At 48.2% G+C, this 22054-nt stretch overlaps 1 protein-coding gene across 1 annotated transcript in view; it reads left to right on the forward strand.

The window, feature by feature from the left end:
- The first annotated feature begins 660 nt into the window (after nt 1-660).
- The window catches only part of Ttc39b (tetratricopeptide repeat domain 39B), a 112102-nt gene continuing 90708 nt past the window's right edge, over nt 661-22054 (forward strand). Inside the window, exon 1 of the mRNA XM_052715114.1 lies at nt 661-848. Within this exon, the coding sequence (XP_052571074.1) occupies nt 807-848 (42 nt within the window). The 5' untranslated portion in view covers nt 661-806. The remainder of the gene's footprint in view (nt 849-22054) is intronic.

Below are 22054 nucleotides of genomic sequence, written 5' to 3' on the forward strand. Positions count from 1 at the left end.
CAATTTCTAAACAGTCAACAGATAATGGGGAAGGCACACGGGGTCCTGGGGACGCTTCCTTAAAAGAAGACAGCATCCCTAGCCTCATGGATAATTCCAGCACGAAATACACACAACTATTCGGATTTACAAAAGGGCCGAGTGAGAGACTCTGTAGCAAGAACAACCTGGACCGGGTTGGGAGACTCACAGGGCTCTGAGTTACACTGACGCCTTAGCTTTGCAAACACAGAGGCAAACGAAGAGTTCCTGTCTCTGGAAGAGGATGCTCTCCACGCAGGGACTTGGGCATGTGATGTGTCAGATGCCTCTAGGTGACCAGTGACCCGTGGCTGTCCTCCAGAAGCATCTGCCAGGCGCGCTGCCCTCTGGGCGAGCCAGACGAAGGACCAGGTGGACCACGAGCCACCAAGGGAGCGCAGCCACGACCTTGGGTTGTCAGCTCCCCGCGCGCTCTAGTCTGGGCGCCAGGCTCCGGTTTAACCCTCTCGGGGAGGCGGGTACCCCAGAGGTCCTTTCCGCCCCCCGGGAGCCCGCTGACTCTGTTGGGTGACTCCGCCCCCACGGAACCTTGGTTGGCTGCTCTCGAAGGAGCCGCGTGCGGGGGGCGGGGCGTTAGCGCGGCATCCGCCTGGGCACTGGTGCGCCGTGGAGCCCCCGGCGCCGGGGGGCGGAGACAGCTCGGTCCGGGCCGCGCGGGGCCGGGGCAGCCCCGGTTCCGCCTCCACCCGCGCTGGGCTGAGCCCGGAGCCGGGAAGAGTCGGTTCTGAGTTCCCTGTGGGTGTGCGGCCGCAGCAGAGGGGAACATGGCGCTCGTGGGCAGCCGAGTGGAACTGGACGCCGATGAGGTGCGAAGACAGGCAGAGCGGGCTGGTCCCGGCGCCTGGGGGGCGTGGGAAGGACGCGGAGACCCGCGGGGTCCCCCCGACTGGACGGGAGGGTGGGCAGGGCTGTCCTTCACGCCGAGGAGCGTCCCGCGGGGCCGGGCAGCGCAGCCCGGAGCCGGCCCGAGCCTTCCTGGACCCTCTGGGTTTTTGCGGAGCGGTTCTGGACCCGACTGTGATCTTCCGCATAAGTTCCGCGGGGTGTCCGCGGGGTGTCCTCGGGGAGGGCGGGCGGGCGGGGCAGGGCTGTCTAGTCACCCCGGGGGCGAGGGCCGGAACCTCAGCTCGGAGGCCGGGGAACGTCCCTTCTGGTCCAGAACCGCTGGCGGCCTCGCCTGCCTGGGCTACCGAAGTGACCCGCCGCGTCCTCGCGCGACGCCGGGGTCTGAACGCTCCCGGGCGGGGGCGCCCGACCTGTTGATTCGAGCGCTTCCTTCGGCACTCGGCTGCAGCGGGGAGCGCGCTCTCGGAGTTGAGGGTCAGGCTCCTGCCGCCGCCGCCGCCGCCGCTGCTGCTGCCATTTTACCTGACTTGAATTTTACAAGTCGTGGCCCGAGAAAGCTTTGGTTTCAAATGATGCAATAGGTGGATGATTTGGAGGAGACGAATTAGGATTCTGGCTTTACTGCCAGAAGATCCTGGTAACGAATAAATACTGTGCTTTAAATGTTGGCCTTAAGAACTGATCAAAAACGGAAGGACGGATTTTTATGCTACTGTTAGTTAAGGCCAGCCAAAGCTCCCTTATTACCTGCTTTGCAGTGAGGGCCCAAGACCATATACCAAGGAACTAGCGCTTGTCCAAGGCATGGATGTGTTGGGGGACCTTCTAGCTACACACAAGGCAAACAGTGAGATAGCTTATTTGTTACTACTTTCTTCTGTGACGACTTATTTATAGCTTTAGGCAGTATTTTTGGTATGAACCTGTTGTGTGCCTGCCCCTTTTAATTTTACAGCCCTAGATCTTTTCTGTAATCGAGGTAATAACACCTTTACGGTACTTTGACCATCTATCATTTCCTTAGAAGTTTCTATGGCTCCCTCCTGGGTATACGTTAAGTATTCATGTCCTTGGCATTGTAGACTCTCTACAGCATGGTCTCAATTGCTTATTCCCAAGCCTGTCTGCAACTGCTTCCCCGCCCCTCACCACGTAGTATAATTGTATTGAAAATGAAGGGACAATCCTGAGCTTGGTGACAGAGGCCTGTAATCTCTGCACTCAGATGACTGAGGCAGGAGAATCACTCACTAATGGTAAGTTCCAGGCCAGCCTGGATTACACCCTCATCCACTAGCATGGGGTTTTTTCTTCCCTAGTAAAGAAATAACAACAACCACCAAACAAAAAAACAAGACTCAGAACCTCTCCTAACTGTGGAGTGGTATTTCTGACCCCTGCTCACTGTTGGGGAAATGCAAGCTATAACAGTAGCTGTAAACTGGGACTGTTTTGGCATAATTGAGACAAGGGACACTCAGTGTGAACTGCCAATTAAAAAAAAAAAGTCAAAAAACTCAGGAATGGAGAACAATTCACTAACTGGTGAGGAGGGCTTCAGCTCATGTGGAAGTTAGGTTTCAGAGCAGCCTGGCACAAAGACTTGAATACATGTTTGTTGAGTGAATGCATGACTGCAGGGGAGATATGGTTTGATCAGGCCTGAGGTTTTGCCCTATCGTTGATTGACTTTTAAGCTCCTATTTCATGGTAGGTATTAGTCTGTCTCAGGTGATGGGCAAGGCACAAAGAAACTCCTTGTTCATGTCAAATCTACCTTTATCCCTCATGGTGTATGGGTATGTTGGCATAAATTTGTCCAGTCTTTACTGAGTATTCACTCTGCTTAAATTTGGTACCTTAGAAGGACAAGGTTCAGTTTTGGTTGTCTAGGTCTCAGCGTGGGTGGGGAGATACGTCATGTGTGAAAGAACCCAGGGAACCGTTTAGGGCAGGTAAGCAGATGTGCATTTAGGGTGTTGTAGGTGGTATTCTTGAGACGCTTGTAACCCGTCCCGGACTGTAAGTGGACTAAAGAGCTCCACCCTGAGTGTACACGACTGTCCTTCCGGTCCACCAGATGTGTAGAACGGAAGCAGCTTATCCAGGGGTCCGTACCCTTGAGAACACTTTGCTCTGATGCTCCTGGGAGAAAAAAGGGACAAAATGGTGTAGCTGAGAGAGCGCTAAGCATTTTGCCTGTCTCATGTACATGTATTTTGGGGATTAACTTGTCCATGGCCATTTATTCATTGAAATGGCAAACATCTGATTATCTTAGGTGCCGAGGTGGCGCTGATTGGGGGAGACAGCAGTGCATGAGACAGAAGGGGCCTTGTCCATGACTGGTGACCTTGACCGACAAGTCACTTGCCCCTGAGGGCTCCTTCAGTTTCCTGGTCCTGAGGTGTTAGGGTTGTGGATATCTAAATGTTCTAGTGTCCAGTTTTGTTTTGTTTTTTTGAGGTGCGAGCCCCTTTTGAGGTCATGGCTAATACTTTACTTTGGGAACCTTTTTTCTTCCTAAGTAGCCAAGGAGATGATAATGGTGGGGAAACTCTCATAGTATCCCTTGGGTGGATTTTGTTTTTGAAAACTCTTTTTTCCCCCTGAGACAGGGTTTCTCTGAACACCTCTGGCTGTCTTGGAACTCGATTTGTAGACCAGGCTGGCCTCGAACTCACAGAGATCCACCTGCCTCTGCCTCCCAACTGCTAGGATTAAAGGTCTTCATCACCACCGCCTGGCTTGAAAACTGATTTTTAAAGTGGCATATTTAGATTCTATAAAGAGAAGTGCGGTTACATTTCTATTATCACACACTTAATGGGAATGAACAATTTATATATGTATATATATGTATAATTTGATAAATTGCATTTTAAATTAAAAGTGACTTGGTAAATACAATTATTAGGCTATTAATAGTTTTAAATTTTGGATTTGATGTTTACAGTTTTAATTAGTCATTCTGAGCCCATTGTTGAGTAAGAAAATTAAGCCATATGTATTATCTTTTTTTTCATATGTATTATCTTACATAATACATGCAGAGCATGTTATTAAAATTTCATGGGAGGATACAACTAGGAAGGCATCTAAAAAGGCTACTTAGGGAAGTGGTAATGGAAAGAAGTGGAGAAACTGAATCATGTGAAGAAATGGCTTATGGGAGCTTTTCATGGCCTGTTCCTAAGGTGTGTGGGTCTCACTATGTACCTCAGGTTAGTCTTAACCTCTTAGGTCTCAGTGATCCCCTTGTTCCAGCCTCCTAAGTAGCTGGGACAGCAGCCATGCGCTTCCAGCCTGATTTCATGGTCTGATTTTTAACACAGGGATTTTTAAGATTTTATTCTGATCTAGAAAATCCTCTCTTGGAGGTTTAGAGTTTTGCTTTTGTTTTTCTAAAGATGGAGTCTTGCTATGTCGTCTGACTGGCCTGGAGACTTGACCTTATAGATGAGGCTGGCCTCAAACTCCCACATCCTGCCTCTGCCTTCCAAGTACCTGGGTGACAGGCTTTTGTCTCTGTCTGTGCTCAGCCGATGACGCTTTAGTGAAACCGATTGCCACAATTTTCTTAGAATGGTGCTGGAAATCCACACTTGAAGGAGGTAGTTACTGGTCCCAGAAGAGAACATGGCTTAGTAAATGATGGTTAGTTACCCAAGTTACCATTATGCCTGTGGATCAGGGTGCGATTCAGGTAGAAGGATTCCATAATGCAGGCTCCAGAGCAAGTGTGGCGGTAAGACCGAGGGTGCATTCAGTACTTAGAGCAGCCTCACAGGTGGGAACAGGGAGTGCTGGCCACCCTCGCTTGGGGACTGGTTTATGGTTAAAGAAGAGGTGTATTGGGGCTAATCAGGACCCTGGTGGGAGAGCTAGGCTGGGGTGGGAGTTGGTGTGGACTGGATTCGAAGGAGACATAGCAAAGGCAGGCTCAGATCCCATGAGGCACTGTCTACCATGACATGCTAAGGAGCCTGGGTTCTGTCTCCCAAATAATGGATGCCAAAGGTTATTAATCAGGCAATGTTGTTAATAGCTCCATATACTCCCTAACAGCAGGCTGAGGGGTCCATTAATCTTTAAGAGATCTTAACTCAGGCAAACTCAGGATTCTTGGCTTTGACATAGAAAAGGATTTTAGGATGAGCCAGTATGAAGCAGAGATAGGTTTATTAAAGATAGAACGATGCTCAAGGAAGGATAGCATGGGTATGGCTTCTTAGAGAGGAGTTGAAACAATTTATTAATTAAGAGAAAGAGCTACTTAAGCTACTTTTCATGAGATTCCAAGAAGCCCCTTCTGTTTTTATAAATGAGATTATTATCTCTGGAAATGCCTTGGGTAGAATTGTAGTCCGGTAAGGTAAACCCAGGAGCTACAAGGGTTACACCAGGCGTTTGACACATGTCTTTTCTTTTTATGAGACAAGGCCTCCCTGTGTAGCCTTGGCTAGCTTGGAACTTACTCTGTAGACCAGGCTGGCAGAGATCTACCCGCCCCTGCCTCCCGAGTCCAGGAATTAGTGGCACATGCCACCATGTCTGGCAACACACTTTTAAAAGTAGTATTGTAATAAATAGAGTTACTGGTGAGATTTCTAGAAAATGGCAAGGGTACAACTGCGGAAGGAGAAAGGCCTGAAACCAATGCTGACTGTGAGGAGTTGTTGGTTCTCAGCCAGCCACAGGCTTCAATCACACTCTCAAGGGAAGGCGCCGTCCCTTCCCATGGCTCCATACTCTTCTGTCTTTCTCTCCAGCTTCAGGAAGTTCTGGTTGTGGGGTTGGCGGCAGAGGAGCAGGGGCCTGTTTCCCCAGTCCGCATGAGTTGGGATGAGGCCTGAAGTAGAACGGAAGTGTGAGGTTGGAGAGGAGAGGCTGGATTATAGGGCCTGAGCAGGGAGGGAGGAGGAGGGTTTGGCTTGAGGCAGAGGTGTGGGAGCAGGAGCATGCAGTGGTAATTCTGGTTCCTATGCAAACTCAGGCTGGGTGGAGGTGGTGGGATATAAGAAGGACTCATTCCCATTCCTGTGGGATGGGTGCCTAGGCAGGGAAGGGCCAAGCGTTGGGGGATCCCGGGCTTGTGATAAAAGGTTGTTTGTAAACTGTAATGCCGGTGAGTGGAAGGAAAACAGCATCAGTTACTCTCAGTCAGCTCAGGTTAACAGGCCGCCGTTTGGGTGAGATGCTGGGTGTTGAATGTCTTTTGAGATCCTAGCTAGTCCTGGAGCACTACTTCCTCGGCAGAACTTTGCCTGGTGTTCCCCGCCCCTCCGCAGACGTGGGTACCCACTTCCCTTCTTTCAAGTTGGTAGCACAATTGTGCTTCTGTGGGCAGGTGCCAGTTCTTCCAGGTGGCTTTTGCCCTCTTAGTTCTCTGTCCACGGGTTTGTTGCTAATGGTCTACAGCAGGAATCGGATACTGTGAATCCCGTGAGACTCCTGGTTTCCATCTTGCAGTCTATGGACAGTTCCCTGTCCCTGTCCCTCTGTTGCCCGGTAGTCAGTCTTGAGTGGAGTCTCCCAGAGTCACTTCATGTTCACTGCCACACTTGTGAGGCTTAGGCAGGGAGGAGCAGGAGAGGAGACCGCCCCCTCCCACCTACCCCCCACTCCCTCACCCCCGTTGTCCACTCCTTTTCCATCCCTGGGCCCAGTGCGTCTGGGCTCCCTCCTAATGCACTGGCTCTCTGCACCATGGTGGTCAGGCTGCCATGTTGGTGAGGTCATCACACCTCTCTGAAGGGACTCTTTCTTGCTGTGGTCTGTGGACAAGTACCTTGGCCTTGATCATATTATGCTGACACTTGTATGGGGCCTGTATATTTAAAAATACTTCAGTAAATGATACATTGTGTATGTTAGTTGGATCTTATGGCGACTAACAAATGGTGCAGTCTGTCTTGGGTGGGAAGTGCTAGGGATGTGAAAGTTTCTTCTCCCTAGGTGGGGCTCTGGGGGTGAGTATGGTTGTGCTGAGAACCACGGGAGGGATGCCAGCAGGCACTGGGGACATGGATGAGGGCACCTATGCGGGCAAAGGTTGAAGTTCTCAGTTACAGGATGAATGACGGTTACCTGTAGGCAGGATTTGGTGTGTAGGGAGTTCAGTCTGAATGGTCAGCAGGGTGTGGTTTTCCAGGTGTGTCCTGCCCCCAGAGGGAAAGGAGCTCAAGACTTGGGTTCCTGACTGAGACCCTGGTGAAGGGCAGTGTAGTGACTCAGAGCCCATCCCTTAATGCTGTGGGCCTTGGTTCTTGATGGGCAGCAAGCAGTTTAAAATGCGCGCGTCTGTAAATCCTTTCCAGTTTTGACATCAGTCACCTAGAAGGTGACATTTTGAACAGGGTTTCCGAGGCGGAATTTCAGTAGCCAGCGTGGGAGCTGAGAGCAGGAGAGGTGTGGTGTTAGCCATGCTGTAGGTGGTGTGGCTGTGGCAGAGGCTACCAGAGAACTGAGGTCAAGGCTGAGACTGTGTTTGGCCAGGTTCTGATAGGCCTTGCAGTAACTTAGCCAGAGGTTTTTGTTGACACTTCCCCCTCCTTACCCCCCCCCCCCCCCCCCCCCCCCCCCCCCCCCCCCGTGGGGAGATGTGTGATTCTTCCTGTATCTTTGTCTTTTTTCTTTTGGGGGCGGGTATATGGGGTGGTTTTTTTTTTTTTTTTTTTCAAGGCAGGGTTTCTCTGTGTAGCTCTGTAGACCAGACTGCCTCTGCCTCGGCGTGTGTCGTCACCACCACCCGGCTATATGGGGCTTCTTAAGCTGGTTTTGAGTCAGTACTCATGTAGATACTGTCAGCCGTCTGCAGCATTATTACAGTATGTTTTCCTGTACCAAAATGTTACCCGAAGACTAAAATCCCTGAACAGTGAGTGAGCAGTGGTAGCAGGACCTTACAGGTGACAGGAAAGAGCAAGCTGGCATTGTGGCGACACTCTGTGGAGTCTGATGGTTTCATCCTGAGAGAGTGGAGAGTGTCGGGAAGTTCAATCATGTACTCAAGGTCTGACGCACGGGAACCAGGCCCAGAGCCCAGCTGCTGCTCCATGCCCTCAGAAGGCAGCACTCCTCACATAGAGGCCCGCAGAGCACAGTTACAGTCAGTGAGCATCTGGTGGACTGTTTTGCCTGAAATGGTCGATGGGCTTCTGGGAAAGGGCTTTGAAATCAGGCCTCCCCATCTTCCTCCGGGGCTGCCATTCTTTCCTAGTCAGCCTCATTTTGCCTGTGATGTGTGAATCTGAGGGTAGTTTCCTGGGTGCTCACAGCCCTGAGACAGAGTGGGAGCAAAGGAGAAGCTTTGGCTGGCTCTGCTGCCACTGCAGCGGGGACTCCTGTGGGCTCTGTCCCAGAGACCGAGAATCAGGTGATGAAACAGCCTGTGTAATCCTCAGACGTGTCCGGCCCTGCCCGGGTCCTTGCTCACTACTGTTCCTAGGAAGTGGGATTGAGACCAGGAAAGTGAAAGTCATTTGAAAAACAGAAACCCTGAAGGACAGCCCAAAAGGGTGAGGTGGTCCTCATTGTCAAAAAAGAGCTTTGGCCCACACAGTAGCACACGTCTAGTCCCAGCGACCCCAAAGGCTGAGGCAGGAGAATCACGTGTGCCCAGGAGCCTCTGTGCATCTTAGAAACTGAAAGGAAGCGATTGGTACAAGGTCACACAACTATTGGAGGCAGAGAAGGTTAACTCTAAATTCAGTGTCCTTACCACTAGGCCAGGGGCCTGAGCACTCTTGTGGAAGGCCTAACACAGATGTGCCATCTGTCACCTATTGTAAGTAAAATTTTCTGGGACCGCAACCATAGCCATTTGTTTAAATGCTGCCTGTGGCTACTTTTGCACTACACTTGAGCAGTTGGGTCAAAGGTCATATGGTAGGCACTACCTAAGTACTCCTAGGTCCTTTTAGTTTGCTGGCCCTTGACCTGGGTGATTTCTAGAGATATAGTTTATTTATATATGTTGTAGAGCCTATGATTACATTTGCTTGCTACCTTATTACTTAGATTCCAGAACCGAGAAAAAACTAGTCTGTTTGACACATCCTATCAAGTGGTGTGAGCAGATCTAGAGTTGGGTGGAAGTAGGTTTGAATCCCTGCTTCTTATGCAGCCTTGGGCAAGGTACTTAATCTCCCAGTTTCCTCATCTTAAGGAAACAGTTCAGCCTGCCTCCTAGCTGCAAAGGCGGAAGGTCTAAGCAGAGCTGTAGTGCTGGGCATCAGTGCTGGGCGTCAGTGCTGGGCATCAGTGCTGGCCCACACGCTGGCTCCTGGTGCCGGTGCCGTCAGCAAGAGCAGCCTTTAGGCATTGTTCTCTGGCCCCTGCACGAGCCACATACCTCACTGAGGGTTCCCTTGGGACAATGCAGTTTCCTATTACTAATTCCCAGAACTCTAGCTGGATAAATGATGCAGATTTACAGTCCTTACACTTTTCTAAGGGAGAAGAGTGAACTCAAAGGGCCATCTGTTCTAGCTCTGTCCACCACTGAACAGTGTTAGCGATTATCAGCAGGGGGAGTGCCATGCCAGTGGGCATCTGCTCTTCCATTGACACGTAGGTGGAAGGTGGCATAACCTCCGGTTGCTCTGGATGTTGTGTTGTGTAGCCCTTCTTTCCAGTGGCAGATGTCAGTGTTCTTACAGGGTTTTCATGCAGCATCTCTGTAAGGGGTGAGGATGTAGGGAAGGCATGTTTCTGTGTGGTTACTGCTTCCTGATGTAATTGAGATGGTAACCCCTGGAGACCAGAGATTCAATTCTTACAGTTCTAGAGAATCTGAGGTTCAAGATTGGGATGCTACATCTGGTGAGGACCTTCTTGCTGTGTCTTAGCATGACTGATGGCATCATGCAGGGAAAGAAAGAGTGAACTCATGTGAACCAGTAACCCAGTTCCCCCACATTTTAAAAACAGCTCATAGGACTGAACTCCGGGCCTCATATGTGCAAGGCAAGCATTCTACCAACTAAGCCGTCTTCTCAGACTAATAACCCACGCTTACAATTACTAACCCATTCCTGCCAGTAAGCAACCCTCTCCCACAGTAGTTGATAACCCATTTGTGAGGATTTTGTCCTTGTCTTAGTGTTCCATTGATGGAAAGAGACACCATGACCAAGGCAACTTCTAAAGGGAAACATCGTTTAATTGGGGGCTTGTGTGGTGATAGATTGTGTACCCTAATAAAATCTGCCTGAAGATCAGAGGACAGAACAAGCCACTAGATTAAACACAGAGGCCAGGCGGAGGTGGCACACACCTTTAATCCTAGCACTCGGGAGGCAGAGATCTGTCTGGATCTCCGTGAGCTCAAAGCCACCCTGGACTACATGAGATTGATTCAGTCTAGGAGAGAAACAGCCAGGCAGTGGTGGCACACACCTTTGCTACCAGTATTTGGGAATCACGTGCCTTTAATCCCAGCACTAGGGAGGAAGTGACATGGCCGGGCAGAAAAAGGTATATACGGCACGAGGAGACAGGGACTAAACCTTCCTTTTCACCTGGACCCTTTTCGATTGAGGACTCAGAGACATTCAGGCAGAGGATTTGTTGAGTTGTCGAGGTGAGATGTGGCAGTGGCTTGTTGCTTTGTCTCTCTGATCTTTCAGCATTTACCCCAATATTAGGCTCTGGGTTTTTTTTATTAAAAGACCTATTAGATTTCATGTTATAGGCTTACCCATAGGTTTAGAGGGTTAGTCCATTGTTGTGGATATTGCTCTGTATGCTGTGAATGTGTTGCTCTGATTTGGTTGATAAATAAAACACTGATTGGCCAGTAGCCAGGCAGGAAGTATAGTATAGGCTGGACAAGCAGAGAAGAGAATTCTGGGAACAGGAAGGCTGAGTCAGGAGTCACCAGCCAGACACAGAGGAAGCAAGATGTAAAAGTACTGGTAAACCACAAGCCATGTGGCAACTTATAGATTAATAGAAATGGGTTAATTTAAGAGATAAGAGCTAGATAGCAAAAAGCCTGCCATGGCCATACAGTTTATAAATAATATAAGTCTCTGTGTGTTTACTTGGGTCTGAGCAGCTGCAGGAGCCAGGTGGACACAGGAAAACTCCAGCTACAGTTCATGATCATCATGGTGGGAAGTAGACAAGGCATGGCATGAGAGCAGTAATGGGGAGGTTTACATCCTGACCTGTAGGCAGCAGGTGGAGAGAGAGAGGGAGGGAGGGAAGGAGGGAGGGAGGGAGGGAGGGAGGGAGGAGGAGGAGGAGAAGGAGGGGAGAGAGAGAGAGAGAGAGAGAGAGAGAGAGAGAGAGAGAGAGACAGACAGACAGACAGACAGACTGGGCCAGGCATGGGTTTTTGAAACCTCAAATCCCACCCCCAATGATAGACTTACTCCAACAAGGCCACACCTCCTAATCCTTCCCAAAGATTTCCATTAACTGGCGACCAAGCATTCAGTCTATGGGGGCCATTCTCATTCATATCACCACAGTCCTCATGTTGTAATCACTTCCTGAAGTTCCTACCTCTCAAGGCAGTTGCAGTAAAGAATACAGTAAAGTCCAGTGTGTGGACTCTGGAGGACCATCTTAATCAGTGGTAGTTACAGTATAAGGTGAAAGGGTAAAGGAAGTGACATGTAAGGATTCCTGGGCACTGGAGGGCATTCTGGACTCTTGCTCTGCCCCAAAGCAATGCACCAAGTCCATTCTCACCTTGCCTTTTAAAGTCTTGTCTGGGCTTCTTGTTGCCTTTGAGGTAAAGCATGGTCATTTCCTCACAGTGGCTCAGTGGTTCCCACACTTGAATCTGCACAAAAATCTCCTTGCTGGGGAGCAGGGGGCTTGTTAAGATGGCTATCCCTGAGTTTTCACATCAGTAGGTTTTTGCTTTGTTTTGTTTTTGAGACAGGGTTTCTTTGTGTAACAGTCCTGGCTGTCCTGGAACTCACTTTGTAGACCAGGTTGGCCTCAAACTCACAGAGATCTGCCTGCCTCTGCCTCCTGAGTGCTGGGATTAAAGGCATGCGCCACCACTGCCTGGCTCTCACCATTGATTCTTACTCAGTAGGTCTGGGGTGAGCCCTAGGTACTTGGGTTCCTCAGGTGGGCTTTGTGCATTAGCCATTTCAGTCTTATTGTTCCTTGTCTCTTGCCCCAAGTGTGGTCCTTCCTCACTTCCACACAGGCTAGTCAAGTCTTTGATCAGGGTCAAGCCCTTCCGGTGCTAGCACTCCCACAGCTTCCTCTGCTGGCTCTCCAGCTGTTCAGCAGTCCTGGCTGCCTCAGAGCAGAAGTCTCTCTTGGCCCATTTGTTGTGGCATCCAACCAGGATGGGATGTGTCCTGGGGTTCAGCAGGAACTGTGGCCTTTCTTCCCCTTAGAAGAACTTAGCAGTTCCGAACAGCAGGGTGTGTCTTCTCTGCCTGGAGAGAGGATTGCCCTCCTGAGTCAGAGTTTTCTGTTGCTGTGACGAAAATGCCTGACAAAGAGTTTAAGGAAGGTTTGCTTTGGCTCACTGTTTGAGAGGGCCGGTTCTCTGTCATGTGGCTTTGGTTCTCTGGGCCTCTAGTGAGGCAGCATGTTATGGCTGTGGGAAAGTGTGGCAGAGAAAAGGTAAAAGGGTCTAGGACAGGAGCTAGCTCCCAGACAGCTGCTTCCTCTAACCAGGTCCTACCTTCTGGTCTTCACCACCTCCCGGTAATGTCCTCTTCATATGACTCCGTAACGGATTAACCCACTGATCAGGGTTAAGATCCATACACTTCCTAATGCTCAGCAGCCAGACTGTGGGAGACATTTCACATCCAAACCCTAACCCCTCATGACCATTTGCGTCATCTCAGTACAGACATTCGCACCCTACTTCCGGTTTCCCAGGCATGCCTTTACCCTCTGCACTTGAGGAGGAGAGATGGAGGATCAAGAGTTGACAGTCCTCCTCAGCTACATAGACAGTTCAAGGACAGCTTGGCTTACATGAGACCCTGTCTTGAGAACAAACCAGCAAGCAAGCAAACAAAGCGGCCAGCCATCTAGCTTTATTGAGCTGTGATTTACGCATCAGAAAGCTTACTCCTCCCTCCCTCCACACAGTGCTAGGAATCTAAACTGACTTCTCAGTCATGCTGGGCGAGTGAGCTGTGGCTCACTCCTTTTGTATGTGTTCAGGGTTTTGTCTTTTAGTAAATTCAGAGTTGTGTAACTGTCACCTCAGTTCCACTTAGCATTTCTGTACCCCCATTTCTTCTTATCTCAGTTTATTTTTAACACTTAAAATGATTAGAAAAAATAAAAAATCCCAGGTATATTGAAACTGTTTCGTGTGCGGAGAACAAAGCAGACCGGAGATCTGGGGTGCATTTGGATCAGGTTGGGCCAGCACAGATACTGTGACATCATCAGGCTGCTTGAGGGCTTCGTGAATTACTGCAGTACAAATGTGTTCTGTTTGCAAGAAGACAGACATATAGGTGATGAGGATATTGTTCACCCTCTAATTTTCTAGTTCTACTTCATTCCCTGAGGCAGCTGCTGCTTAGCCAGCATGTTTAGATTTCACTTGGAAGGAAACACTAACGCTCATACTTTTAAGCCCTGGCCTGTTTAGAAAACTGGACTGTCCCAGCAGTTAGTGTCAAGGAGCATACAGAGTCAAACAGAATCGTCTGGATTTCAGATTTGTTCTGTTTCAAGCAAGGCATGTGGGTGGGAGGAAAGAACACGGGTGGGGTTCTGCTGTTGGCTGAGTGATCCCAGCTCTTCGGGTCCCTCGGTGTTCTGGGAACCCTAATGCTCACCTCAGGTTGCTGTGTGCTAGCTCCTCTGTCAGTCGGTGTCTAGCATATTCACATACTTGACTGCACTCGTGGGTAGTAACTAGGTATTGGTCTTGCCTCTTATAAATGCGTTCATATGGTAAGGATTTTGTAGAGAGTGATAGTTAGCAGTATTGTTTCCAGTACTGCCGCCTGCCACGTTGACTGTGTTGGCTTTGCATGTTCATTTGCTGATAGTAATGTTAAAATGTACTTTGAATAGGAAAGATTTTTGTTTTTAGATCCAAACAGTAGGTAAAAATCCTTTTGAGCCTGGGGGGTGGGTGGGTGGATGGGGTGGTGGTATTGGAGCTGCACTGCATGCCTTCAATCCCAGCACCCAGGAGGCAGAGGCAGGTGGATCCCTGTGAGTTTGAGGACAGCCTGGTCTACAGACCAAATTCCAGGACAGGCTCCAAAGCTACACATAGAAACCCTGTCTTGAAAAACCAAACCAAACCAAACAAAAAGTCCTTTCGAAGAACTGGCTTATGCTGGTTAATTTTAGTCACTTTGACCAGTTAAGGTCACCTGGAAAGCAAACTTCAGTTAAGAAAATGCCACCAAACCAAACAAAACAAAAACAAATAATGTGTAAAGCTGGGTGGTGGTGGCGAATGCCTTTAATCCCAGCACTCAGGAGGCAAAGGCAGGTGGATCTTTCTGAGTTCAAGGCCAGCCTGGTTTACAAAGCAAGTTCTTGATTAACATTAATCTTTCTTGATTAATGATTGAAATGGGAGGGTCCAGCCCACTGTGGGCAGTGCCATCCCTGGGCAGGTGGTTCTGAGTTGTATAAGAAAGCAGGCTGAGCAAACCATGATGAGCAAGCCAGTGATCAGCACCCCTCCATGGTCTCTGCTTCAGTTCTTGCCATGACTTCTCTCAGTGATGGACTATAACCTCTAAGCTAAAACAAGCCCTTTCCTTCCTCGAGTTGGTTTGTAAGTGTTTTATCACATGACATAGCTCAAGCCAGGGAAGCAAGGGAAAGACGCCCTGAGCCGGTTTCCTAACTCAGAGCTAAATGAGGTGGGGTTCGCAGTTTGCCTCCTCGGGGCGGTGTGGAACATTCACGAATGAGCGTGACTGTGCTTTAGCCCTGGAGACTTTGCTTGACCATTCAGATGTCCAGCCACTTGCTTATTTCCTATCAGTCACATACATGGACTATTTCTCATGACTTTTCAAGGTAGAATCATGGAAAATAGACTTTACTATTTCCTCCCATCATTCTTCAGCCCAAGTATGAAGATAGTTTGCTTTGGGTTGTGCTTATTAGGATGTTTGAGTTTAAGAATTGATATTACTAGGAAGAGAATGCTTGAGGATTTCAAAGCATCTTCCTACACATTAATGGAAAAAGGGAAACTACTGAGTAAAGAGTAGGGGAAAAAAAAAACACCCTAACCAGTGATCAAAATGAGGTGCATCTGGACAAACCTCAGATACAACCACCGACAAATAGACCATCTAGTAATTCTAACTAAGTCTACAGTCTGAACCAAGTGCCAACAAAGACATTTACGGGCAGTATGTAAAATACATACTTCAGAAGTGCCAAAGTGGTGACAGACATGTGCCAGTCAACTGTTCCAGTCTGAGACTGAAGAATAAACAGATACTTTCTGGACTGGGGGTGGGGGGGGAAGAACACATTAAATTGGGAAATAAAAGTAGTGGTGGGACAGTCGAGGGATTGGAAGGGATAGAATGACAAATGGGTTTGACTAAAACACATACATAGGTTAAAAATTCTCAAACAATAAAATGACTTAGTGAGCTGGGCGGTGGTGGCGCACACCTTTAATCCCAGCACTCGGGAGGCAGAGGCAGGTGGATCTCTGTGAGTTCGAGGCCAGCCTGGGCTACAGAGTGAGTTTCAGGACAGGCTCCAAAGCTACACAGAGAAACCCTGTCTTGAAAAACAAAAAAACAAACAAACAAGCAAACAAACAAAAAAGCCGGGCGGTGGTGGCGCACGCCTTTAATCCCAGCACTCGGGAGGCAGAGCCAGGCGGATCTCTGTGAGTTCGAGGCCAGCCTGGACTACCAAGTGAGTTCCAGGAAAGGCGCAAAGCTACACAGAGAAACCCTGTCTCGAAAAACCAAAAAAAAAAAAAAAAAAAGGAAAAAAAAATGTTTAATGAATTTTGGTTTGGAATTAGAACAGAATTTCCAAATATTTCTGAGATGGCCTAAACACATTTTTGTTGTTTTATACTGCATTTTTATGTGGTATTCTTAGCATTGTCTGTTATAAAATCAAAATATTCAACTTTGAAAAATGCTGAAGATGTTTAGTGTCCTACAGTATCAAATATTCAGCCAAGACTTAATTCTTTATAGAGAAATAAGCACATCCTTTTCATTAGTATGCAACTTTGCTTTCATCTTTCTTTCCTTTTTTATATGCTTTTTAAAATATTTTTTATGTGTATAAGTGTTTTATTTGAATGTATGTCTATGCATCATGTATGCCTGGTTCAGAAGAGCATCAGATCCCCTGGAACTGGAGTTAAAGATGTTAAACCATGTGGGTGCTGGGTATTGAACTTGGGTCCTCTGCAAGAGCAACAGGTTCTCTTAACCACTGAGACATCTCTCCAGTCCCTTCGTCTTTAATTAATAGTAAAATTAGCTGTATGCTAAAGAGTTGTCTTTAAGGGCTGGAGAGATGGCTCAGTGGTTAAGAGCACTGGTTGCTCTTCCAGAGGTCCTGAGTTCAATTCCCAGCAACTACATGGTGGCTCACAACCATCTGTAATGAGATCTGGTGCCCTCTTCTGGCTTGCAGGCATATGTGCAGGCAGAACATTGTATACATAATAAATAAATAAATCTTAAAAAAAAGAGTTGTCTTTAAGCGGTTTTTTTTATGATTTATTATCAATCAGTGTTTGATTTATATTCCTATTTTGTATGCCTGTGTATCTGGTGTTACATAAAAATTTCTTGGGCAAAAAGGGATGGTCAGTAGAGAAAATTGGAGAAGCCTGCCATTTGAAAGTACACAAGCCCAGTCCATGTGAGGATTAGTCTGTTTATCACACGGCAGTAGGTTAGATGTGGATTTGGAGGTTTAAAGAGCCCTTGCTCATGTGCTGAAGACTGCAGAGCCCTTGCCTTCAGCCGAGGCCTTTGGATCCTGTCATCCTTCTCTGATCTTCTGGAGCAAACAAATGGGTTCAGATAGCACCACGTACCCAAAGGGCGCCCGGCCCCGGCCTTCATCCTCCTTCTCCACCTCTCAGTTTACCCTTTCTCCGCCATCAGCCGCTGCTGTGCAGGCTGTAGCGTGACTGCGCTCTGCTCCTCTTTGCTGTCACCCCACTCCTCCTCAGTCCTGGACCACACTCTCACATGCGCACCCTTGGGCGAGCGCCCGCTGCTGTCTTCGCTTCTTCTTTGCCCTCTGTGATCTGCTCTCCCTGTGTGTCCCCACCTGTCATTTTCAGACATGGATTACGTGTTTCCTCCCAGTGTACAGACTTTGAGTGACTGTCTGTAGTCATTAGAAGAAAGCCGTGCTCCTTGCGACCAGAATAGTCCTAGTCTTCTTCCTCCGCCTGCCTGCTGCCCTCCCATTCAGGTTCTGGGATGTGCCACGCTATTCCCTACCACACTGCTCTTGCGTGAGGCCGCCTGGCCTAGCTGACTCAGCCATAACCATTTCTGAACTTTCCATCCTCACCACAGAGGTCAGATTTCCAAAGAGGCTGTGCTGGCTAGTTTAATGTCAACATGACACAAGCTAGAGTCACCAGAGAGGAGGGAGCCTGATTGAGGAAATGTTTCCATAAGATCGGACTGTAGACAAGGCTGTAGGACATTCTCTCTCTTTCTTTTTTTCTGCCTTTCTTTCTTTTCTTTTTGAGACAGGGTTTCTCTGTGTAGTTAGTTTTGGAGCCTGTCCTGGATCTCGCTCTATAGACCAGGCTGGCCTCGAACTCACAGAGATCCACCTGCCTCTGCCTCCCGAGTGCTGGGATTGAAGCCATGTGCCACCACCACCCACCCCGGCTTGGTATTTTCTTAATTAGTGATTGAAGACCTACTTCATTTGAGTGGGGCCAACCTTGGCCTAGTGGCCCTGGGTTCTATGAAAAAAAGCAAGCTGAGTAAGGAAGCCATGGGGAGCAAGCCAGTAAGCAGCACCCCTCCATGGCCTCTGCAGCAGCTCTTGCTCTGTTTGAGTTCCTGTCCTGGCTTCCTTCAATGATGGACTATAATGTAGATGTGTAAAACAAGTAAACCTTTCCTCTCCAGCTTGCCTTTTGGTGATAGTGTTTTGTGGCGATATATTGTGTACCCCAATAAAGCTTGCCTAGGGATCAGAGGACAAAGCCAGCTTCTAAATTAGACATAGAGGTCAGGCAGTGGTGGCTCACACCTTTAATCCTATCACTCGGGAGCCAGAGATCTGTCTGGATCTCTGTGAGTTCAAGGCTGCACTGGGCTACATGAGAAACAGAATCAGGCAGTGGTGACACACACCTTTAATCCCAGGAAGTAATATGGCAGGACACAGAAAGGTATGTAAAGTGTGAGGAAACAGGGACTCGCTCTCTCGAGGCTGAGGATTTCGTAGAGGGAAGCTAGTGGCTGGCTGTTCTGACCTTTCAGCTTTCACCCCGATATCTGGCTCTGGGTTTTTTGTTATAAGACCTTTTAAGATGCGTGCTACAGTGTTTCATCACAGCAGTGATAACCCTAACTCAGGCAGAGGCTCTGCTTGGTCCCTAGCTTCCCATCAGCTAGGTCTTTTCTGCATAGCATTTCTGTTCTCTCTTAGCTGTGGTCATTATCTGCGTGATCATGTTTGTTTATATCCTTTCTGTAATCTGTCTCTTCTGTCTGATTTTCACTGCAGGAAACAGCGGTTGCTGTAGGCAGTTAAAGGAGGAAATGAAGTACTTGGAAAGGCTCCAAGAGTGTTTGATCTAGGCTCCTGTTCATGAGTCACCCCAGTCCTATCTAGAAATGACCCACATAGGGAAGACCTGGTGCTCTGGGCTTAGATTTTGGGGCTGTGTTCGTTGGCTTTCCGTTACTGGGACAAGATAGCTGTAATAAACTGTTAAAGGAGGACATGTTTACTTTGGTTTCAATCCCAGGCCAGCTAGCTAGCTCCATTGCTTTTTGGGCCCCAGGCAAGACGGAACATTCTAGTGGGGAGATGTGGTGGACTGAGCTGCTGATCTCAGGGTGACCAGGAAGAGAGGGGGGTGGGGCAGGCAGGTCCCAACATCACCTACCAAGGAATGCTCCCTATGATGTGACTTTCCTCCACCAGGCTCCACCTCTTACAGGCTCCACCACAGCCCAGTAGTACTTTATATTAGCAACACTATCATCAAGGACCGAGCCTGCAACATGTGAACCTCTGGGGACATTTAAGACAAAATCCATGACTGGAGTGCCTTTATGGCACTCAACAGTGAGCTAGAGTACACACCCAGGCAATGCTGTTGACATAGCCTGTTCTCACCTCTGCTGGACAGCAGGAAAAGCAAGGGGAGAAAGATGGCCCCGGCCCTCTAGATGGCCAGTGTATCCTGTCAGAAAGAAGGAACCTGTGTTTTCACTATTCAGCCCCAGCTAGCCTAGACACTTAGGTTCTCCTTCCCCCAGCACCCCCCCCCCCCTTCAGAGTCTGGGATTGCAGTGTGTGCCACTGTGCCCTGTATGTGCAGGCGTATTTAGAGGCAGTTGAGAGATTAACTAATGGCTTGTGATGAAGTCAACTTTAGACGGCAGCAAACCAAATGGTCAGAGTCCATTGGGTGGTCAGGTCTACATTGGTGTGTCAGATAGGAGTCAGTGGCTCTGTACCGCAGTGTACGGTGGACAATTGGGAAAATAATCTAAAGTTCAGATAGACCTCAGATCCCCAGATTAAGAATTCTGACATAGGAATTCTTACGGCGAGCAAGAACTAAGCATTAGAATTTTCTCAAGAGGGAAGTTTGGGAGAATTTACAAGTTACCTGGACCACATTTGGGACAACTTGAGCACCACAGTGTTAAGAACAGTAGGTATATTGTAGAGCATTGAAAACAGTGGGGGTCTTTGAGTCCGTGCCGATGGGATGGGAGATAAACAGTAGCTAGCTGTGTAGGGGAGCCGGAGGGTTGGCTGTGGTAGAATACTGGGCAGGTTGAAGCAGGCTGGACGCAGTGTTCAGTGTTAGATTGCTGATGGTCGCTTGCGATCCCAGCGCTTCAGGGGCCACGTCAGGACGGCACTGTCCTAGGTGCTGAGTCCAGGGACACACCTCGGCTAGGAGTAAGGTGGTGGTGTGAGCTTACACGCTCTTTTTCCAACAAACTTTCTCTTATGTTAATTAATCCGTTAAGTCGTTGTGTGTATATGCATGGGAATCAGAAGAAAGCTCGTGGGAGTCAGTTCTGTCCTTTCATCGTGTGGACTCCAGGAACTGAACTCAGAGCTGCACGTGTGTGGGCAAGCGCTCTTCTGTTGCACTGCCTTTTTGTTTGTTTGTTTGTTTGAGACAGGGTTTCTCTGTGTAACCACTCTGGCTATCCAGGAACTCACTTTGTAGACCAGGCTGGCCTCGAACTCACAAAGATCCGCCTGCCTCTGCCTCTCGAGTGCTGGGATTAAAGGCGTGCGCCACCACCGTCCGGCTTGCTGCGCTGTCTTGCTGACCCTCACTGTAAACTTCTAAGTAACTGCCAAGCAAAACTAGGCACGGTACAGTGGAGAAATGGGCTGCTGTGTTAGGTGATTAAAATGACCACCTCTGGAGGGGCAGGCGTTGCAGATCAAACACCCTGAGAAGGTATGGAACCCTTCTGCAGTACCTTACTGTACTCACAGAGATCTGTCAGAGAACTCCAGTGATGAAGGCTGTAAAGAAAAGAGGAGAGAAGAAAACGAGATTGTCAATGTTATGAAAGATAATGGTATAAAAATTCCAGATTAACGAAGGCAGGAGAGAGAGGGCAGCTGAGTGCACTACCTGACTAGTCCGGAGCCTGTCCTGCAGGATAAAGGAGTGCTGTGACCATGCCATTGGGTCGTCTGACACGTGGTAACCTGGGCAGTGGTATGAAGTGGTCTAATTTACAGAACTGGGCTGTGTAAGAAGTAAACATGTAATTGGATTGGTTTTTGGGCTGCCAGCTCCCAAATAATGACATAGAGTCTTCTTATTAATTATGAAAGCTCGGCCTATGACTGAGGCTTGCTTGTTTTTGTTTTTTCGAGACTGGATTTCCCCTTGACATTGATAGAAATAGCCCTTTGGAATAAAGTTCTGGGCCGGTGGATATCCTGCGTTTCTCTCCCCTCTTTATTTCTACCTAAGTCTCTTATCCCTTATTCCTCAGGAGTCCCTGGGGTAAATAAATGTGGGTGCTGGGCCCCCACAGTATTTTTTAAAAAGTTGCCAGAGTGAAACGGAACAGGGTGAGTGGAAGTGTCCTCTGGCCTTACTGTGCCCTGCTTTCTCCTGGTGTGCTGGATCTGCTTCTTAAAGGAACAGTTTCCCCTTTTATGATGCTCAGATTACTCATGCTTTGCTGAGAGACACACAGGCATTCTTGCTAAAAAGTGTTAAATCACTCAGAAGCTAACACGATCTTCCTCTTTACCATTCTTTTCCTCCGACCTCTGAAGGAACCCGCTGTGTCTTTTATAACTGATTATTATTGATTAGCATAACTCACAGGGTACCTTATTAGTATAAATGGGATACTAGGCCATGCATCTCTTTGAGGACTGTGTTTTTTTCACTTAATATGCCTTAGAAATAGATCCACTCTTATTTTTTATGTAACAACTGAAGAAAATTGAGTGAAATAATTGTACCATAGTTTATCTACGGAAGATCATGTGATCTGTTTTTCCCCCCAAGACTGTTAACAGAGGGATCCATGTGCATGAATATTTTTATTTATTTAGTGTGTGTGTGTGTTTGCATATGCATGCGCATGTGGGCACCTTCATGCCATGGCCTGAGTATGGAGGTAGGAAGACAAATTACAGGAGTCTCTCTGCCATGTGGGGCCTGGGAACTGAACTCATCAGTCTTGGCAGCGATCACCTTTACCCACTGAGCTATATTTTAATAGTGGGAAGTTGAAGAAACAGTATTGTGGTATGAACTGTGTTCCTTCTAATTGAAAAACACTTCCATTAGTGATAGTTACACAATCAGATAGTTTAAAACACTAAGTCTTGGTTCTGCTTGCTCTTGGTCTCTTGTGTAAAATTATTTCCCTGCCCCCTTTTCTTCTTAGTAGGCCCTAGCTGTTCTATGAATTGTGGGTAGATAAGGTATTGGTTAGCACTGGAAGGCAGGGGTGTTGATATAACAAGTGATTTGCAAGGT

Source organism: Peromyscus californicus, unplaced genomic scaffold, assembly GCF_007827085.1.
Source record: "Peromyscus californicus insignis strain IS unplaced genomic scaffold, ASM782708v3 Scaffold_5__1_contigs__length_169319896, whole genome shotgun sequence".
NCBI lineage: Eukaryota > Metazoa > Chordata > Mammalia > Rodentia > Cricetidae > Peromyscus > Peromyscus californicus.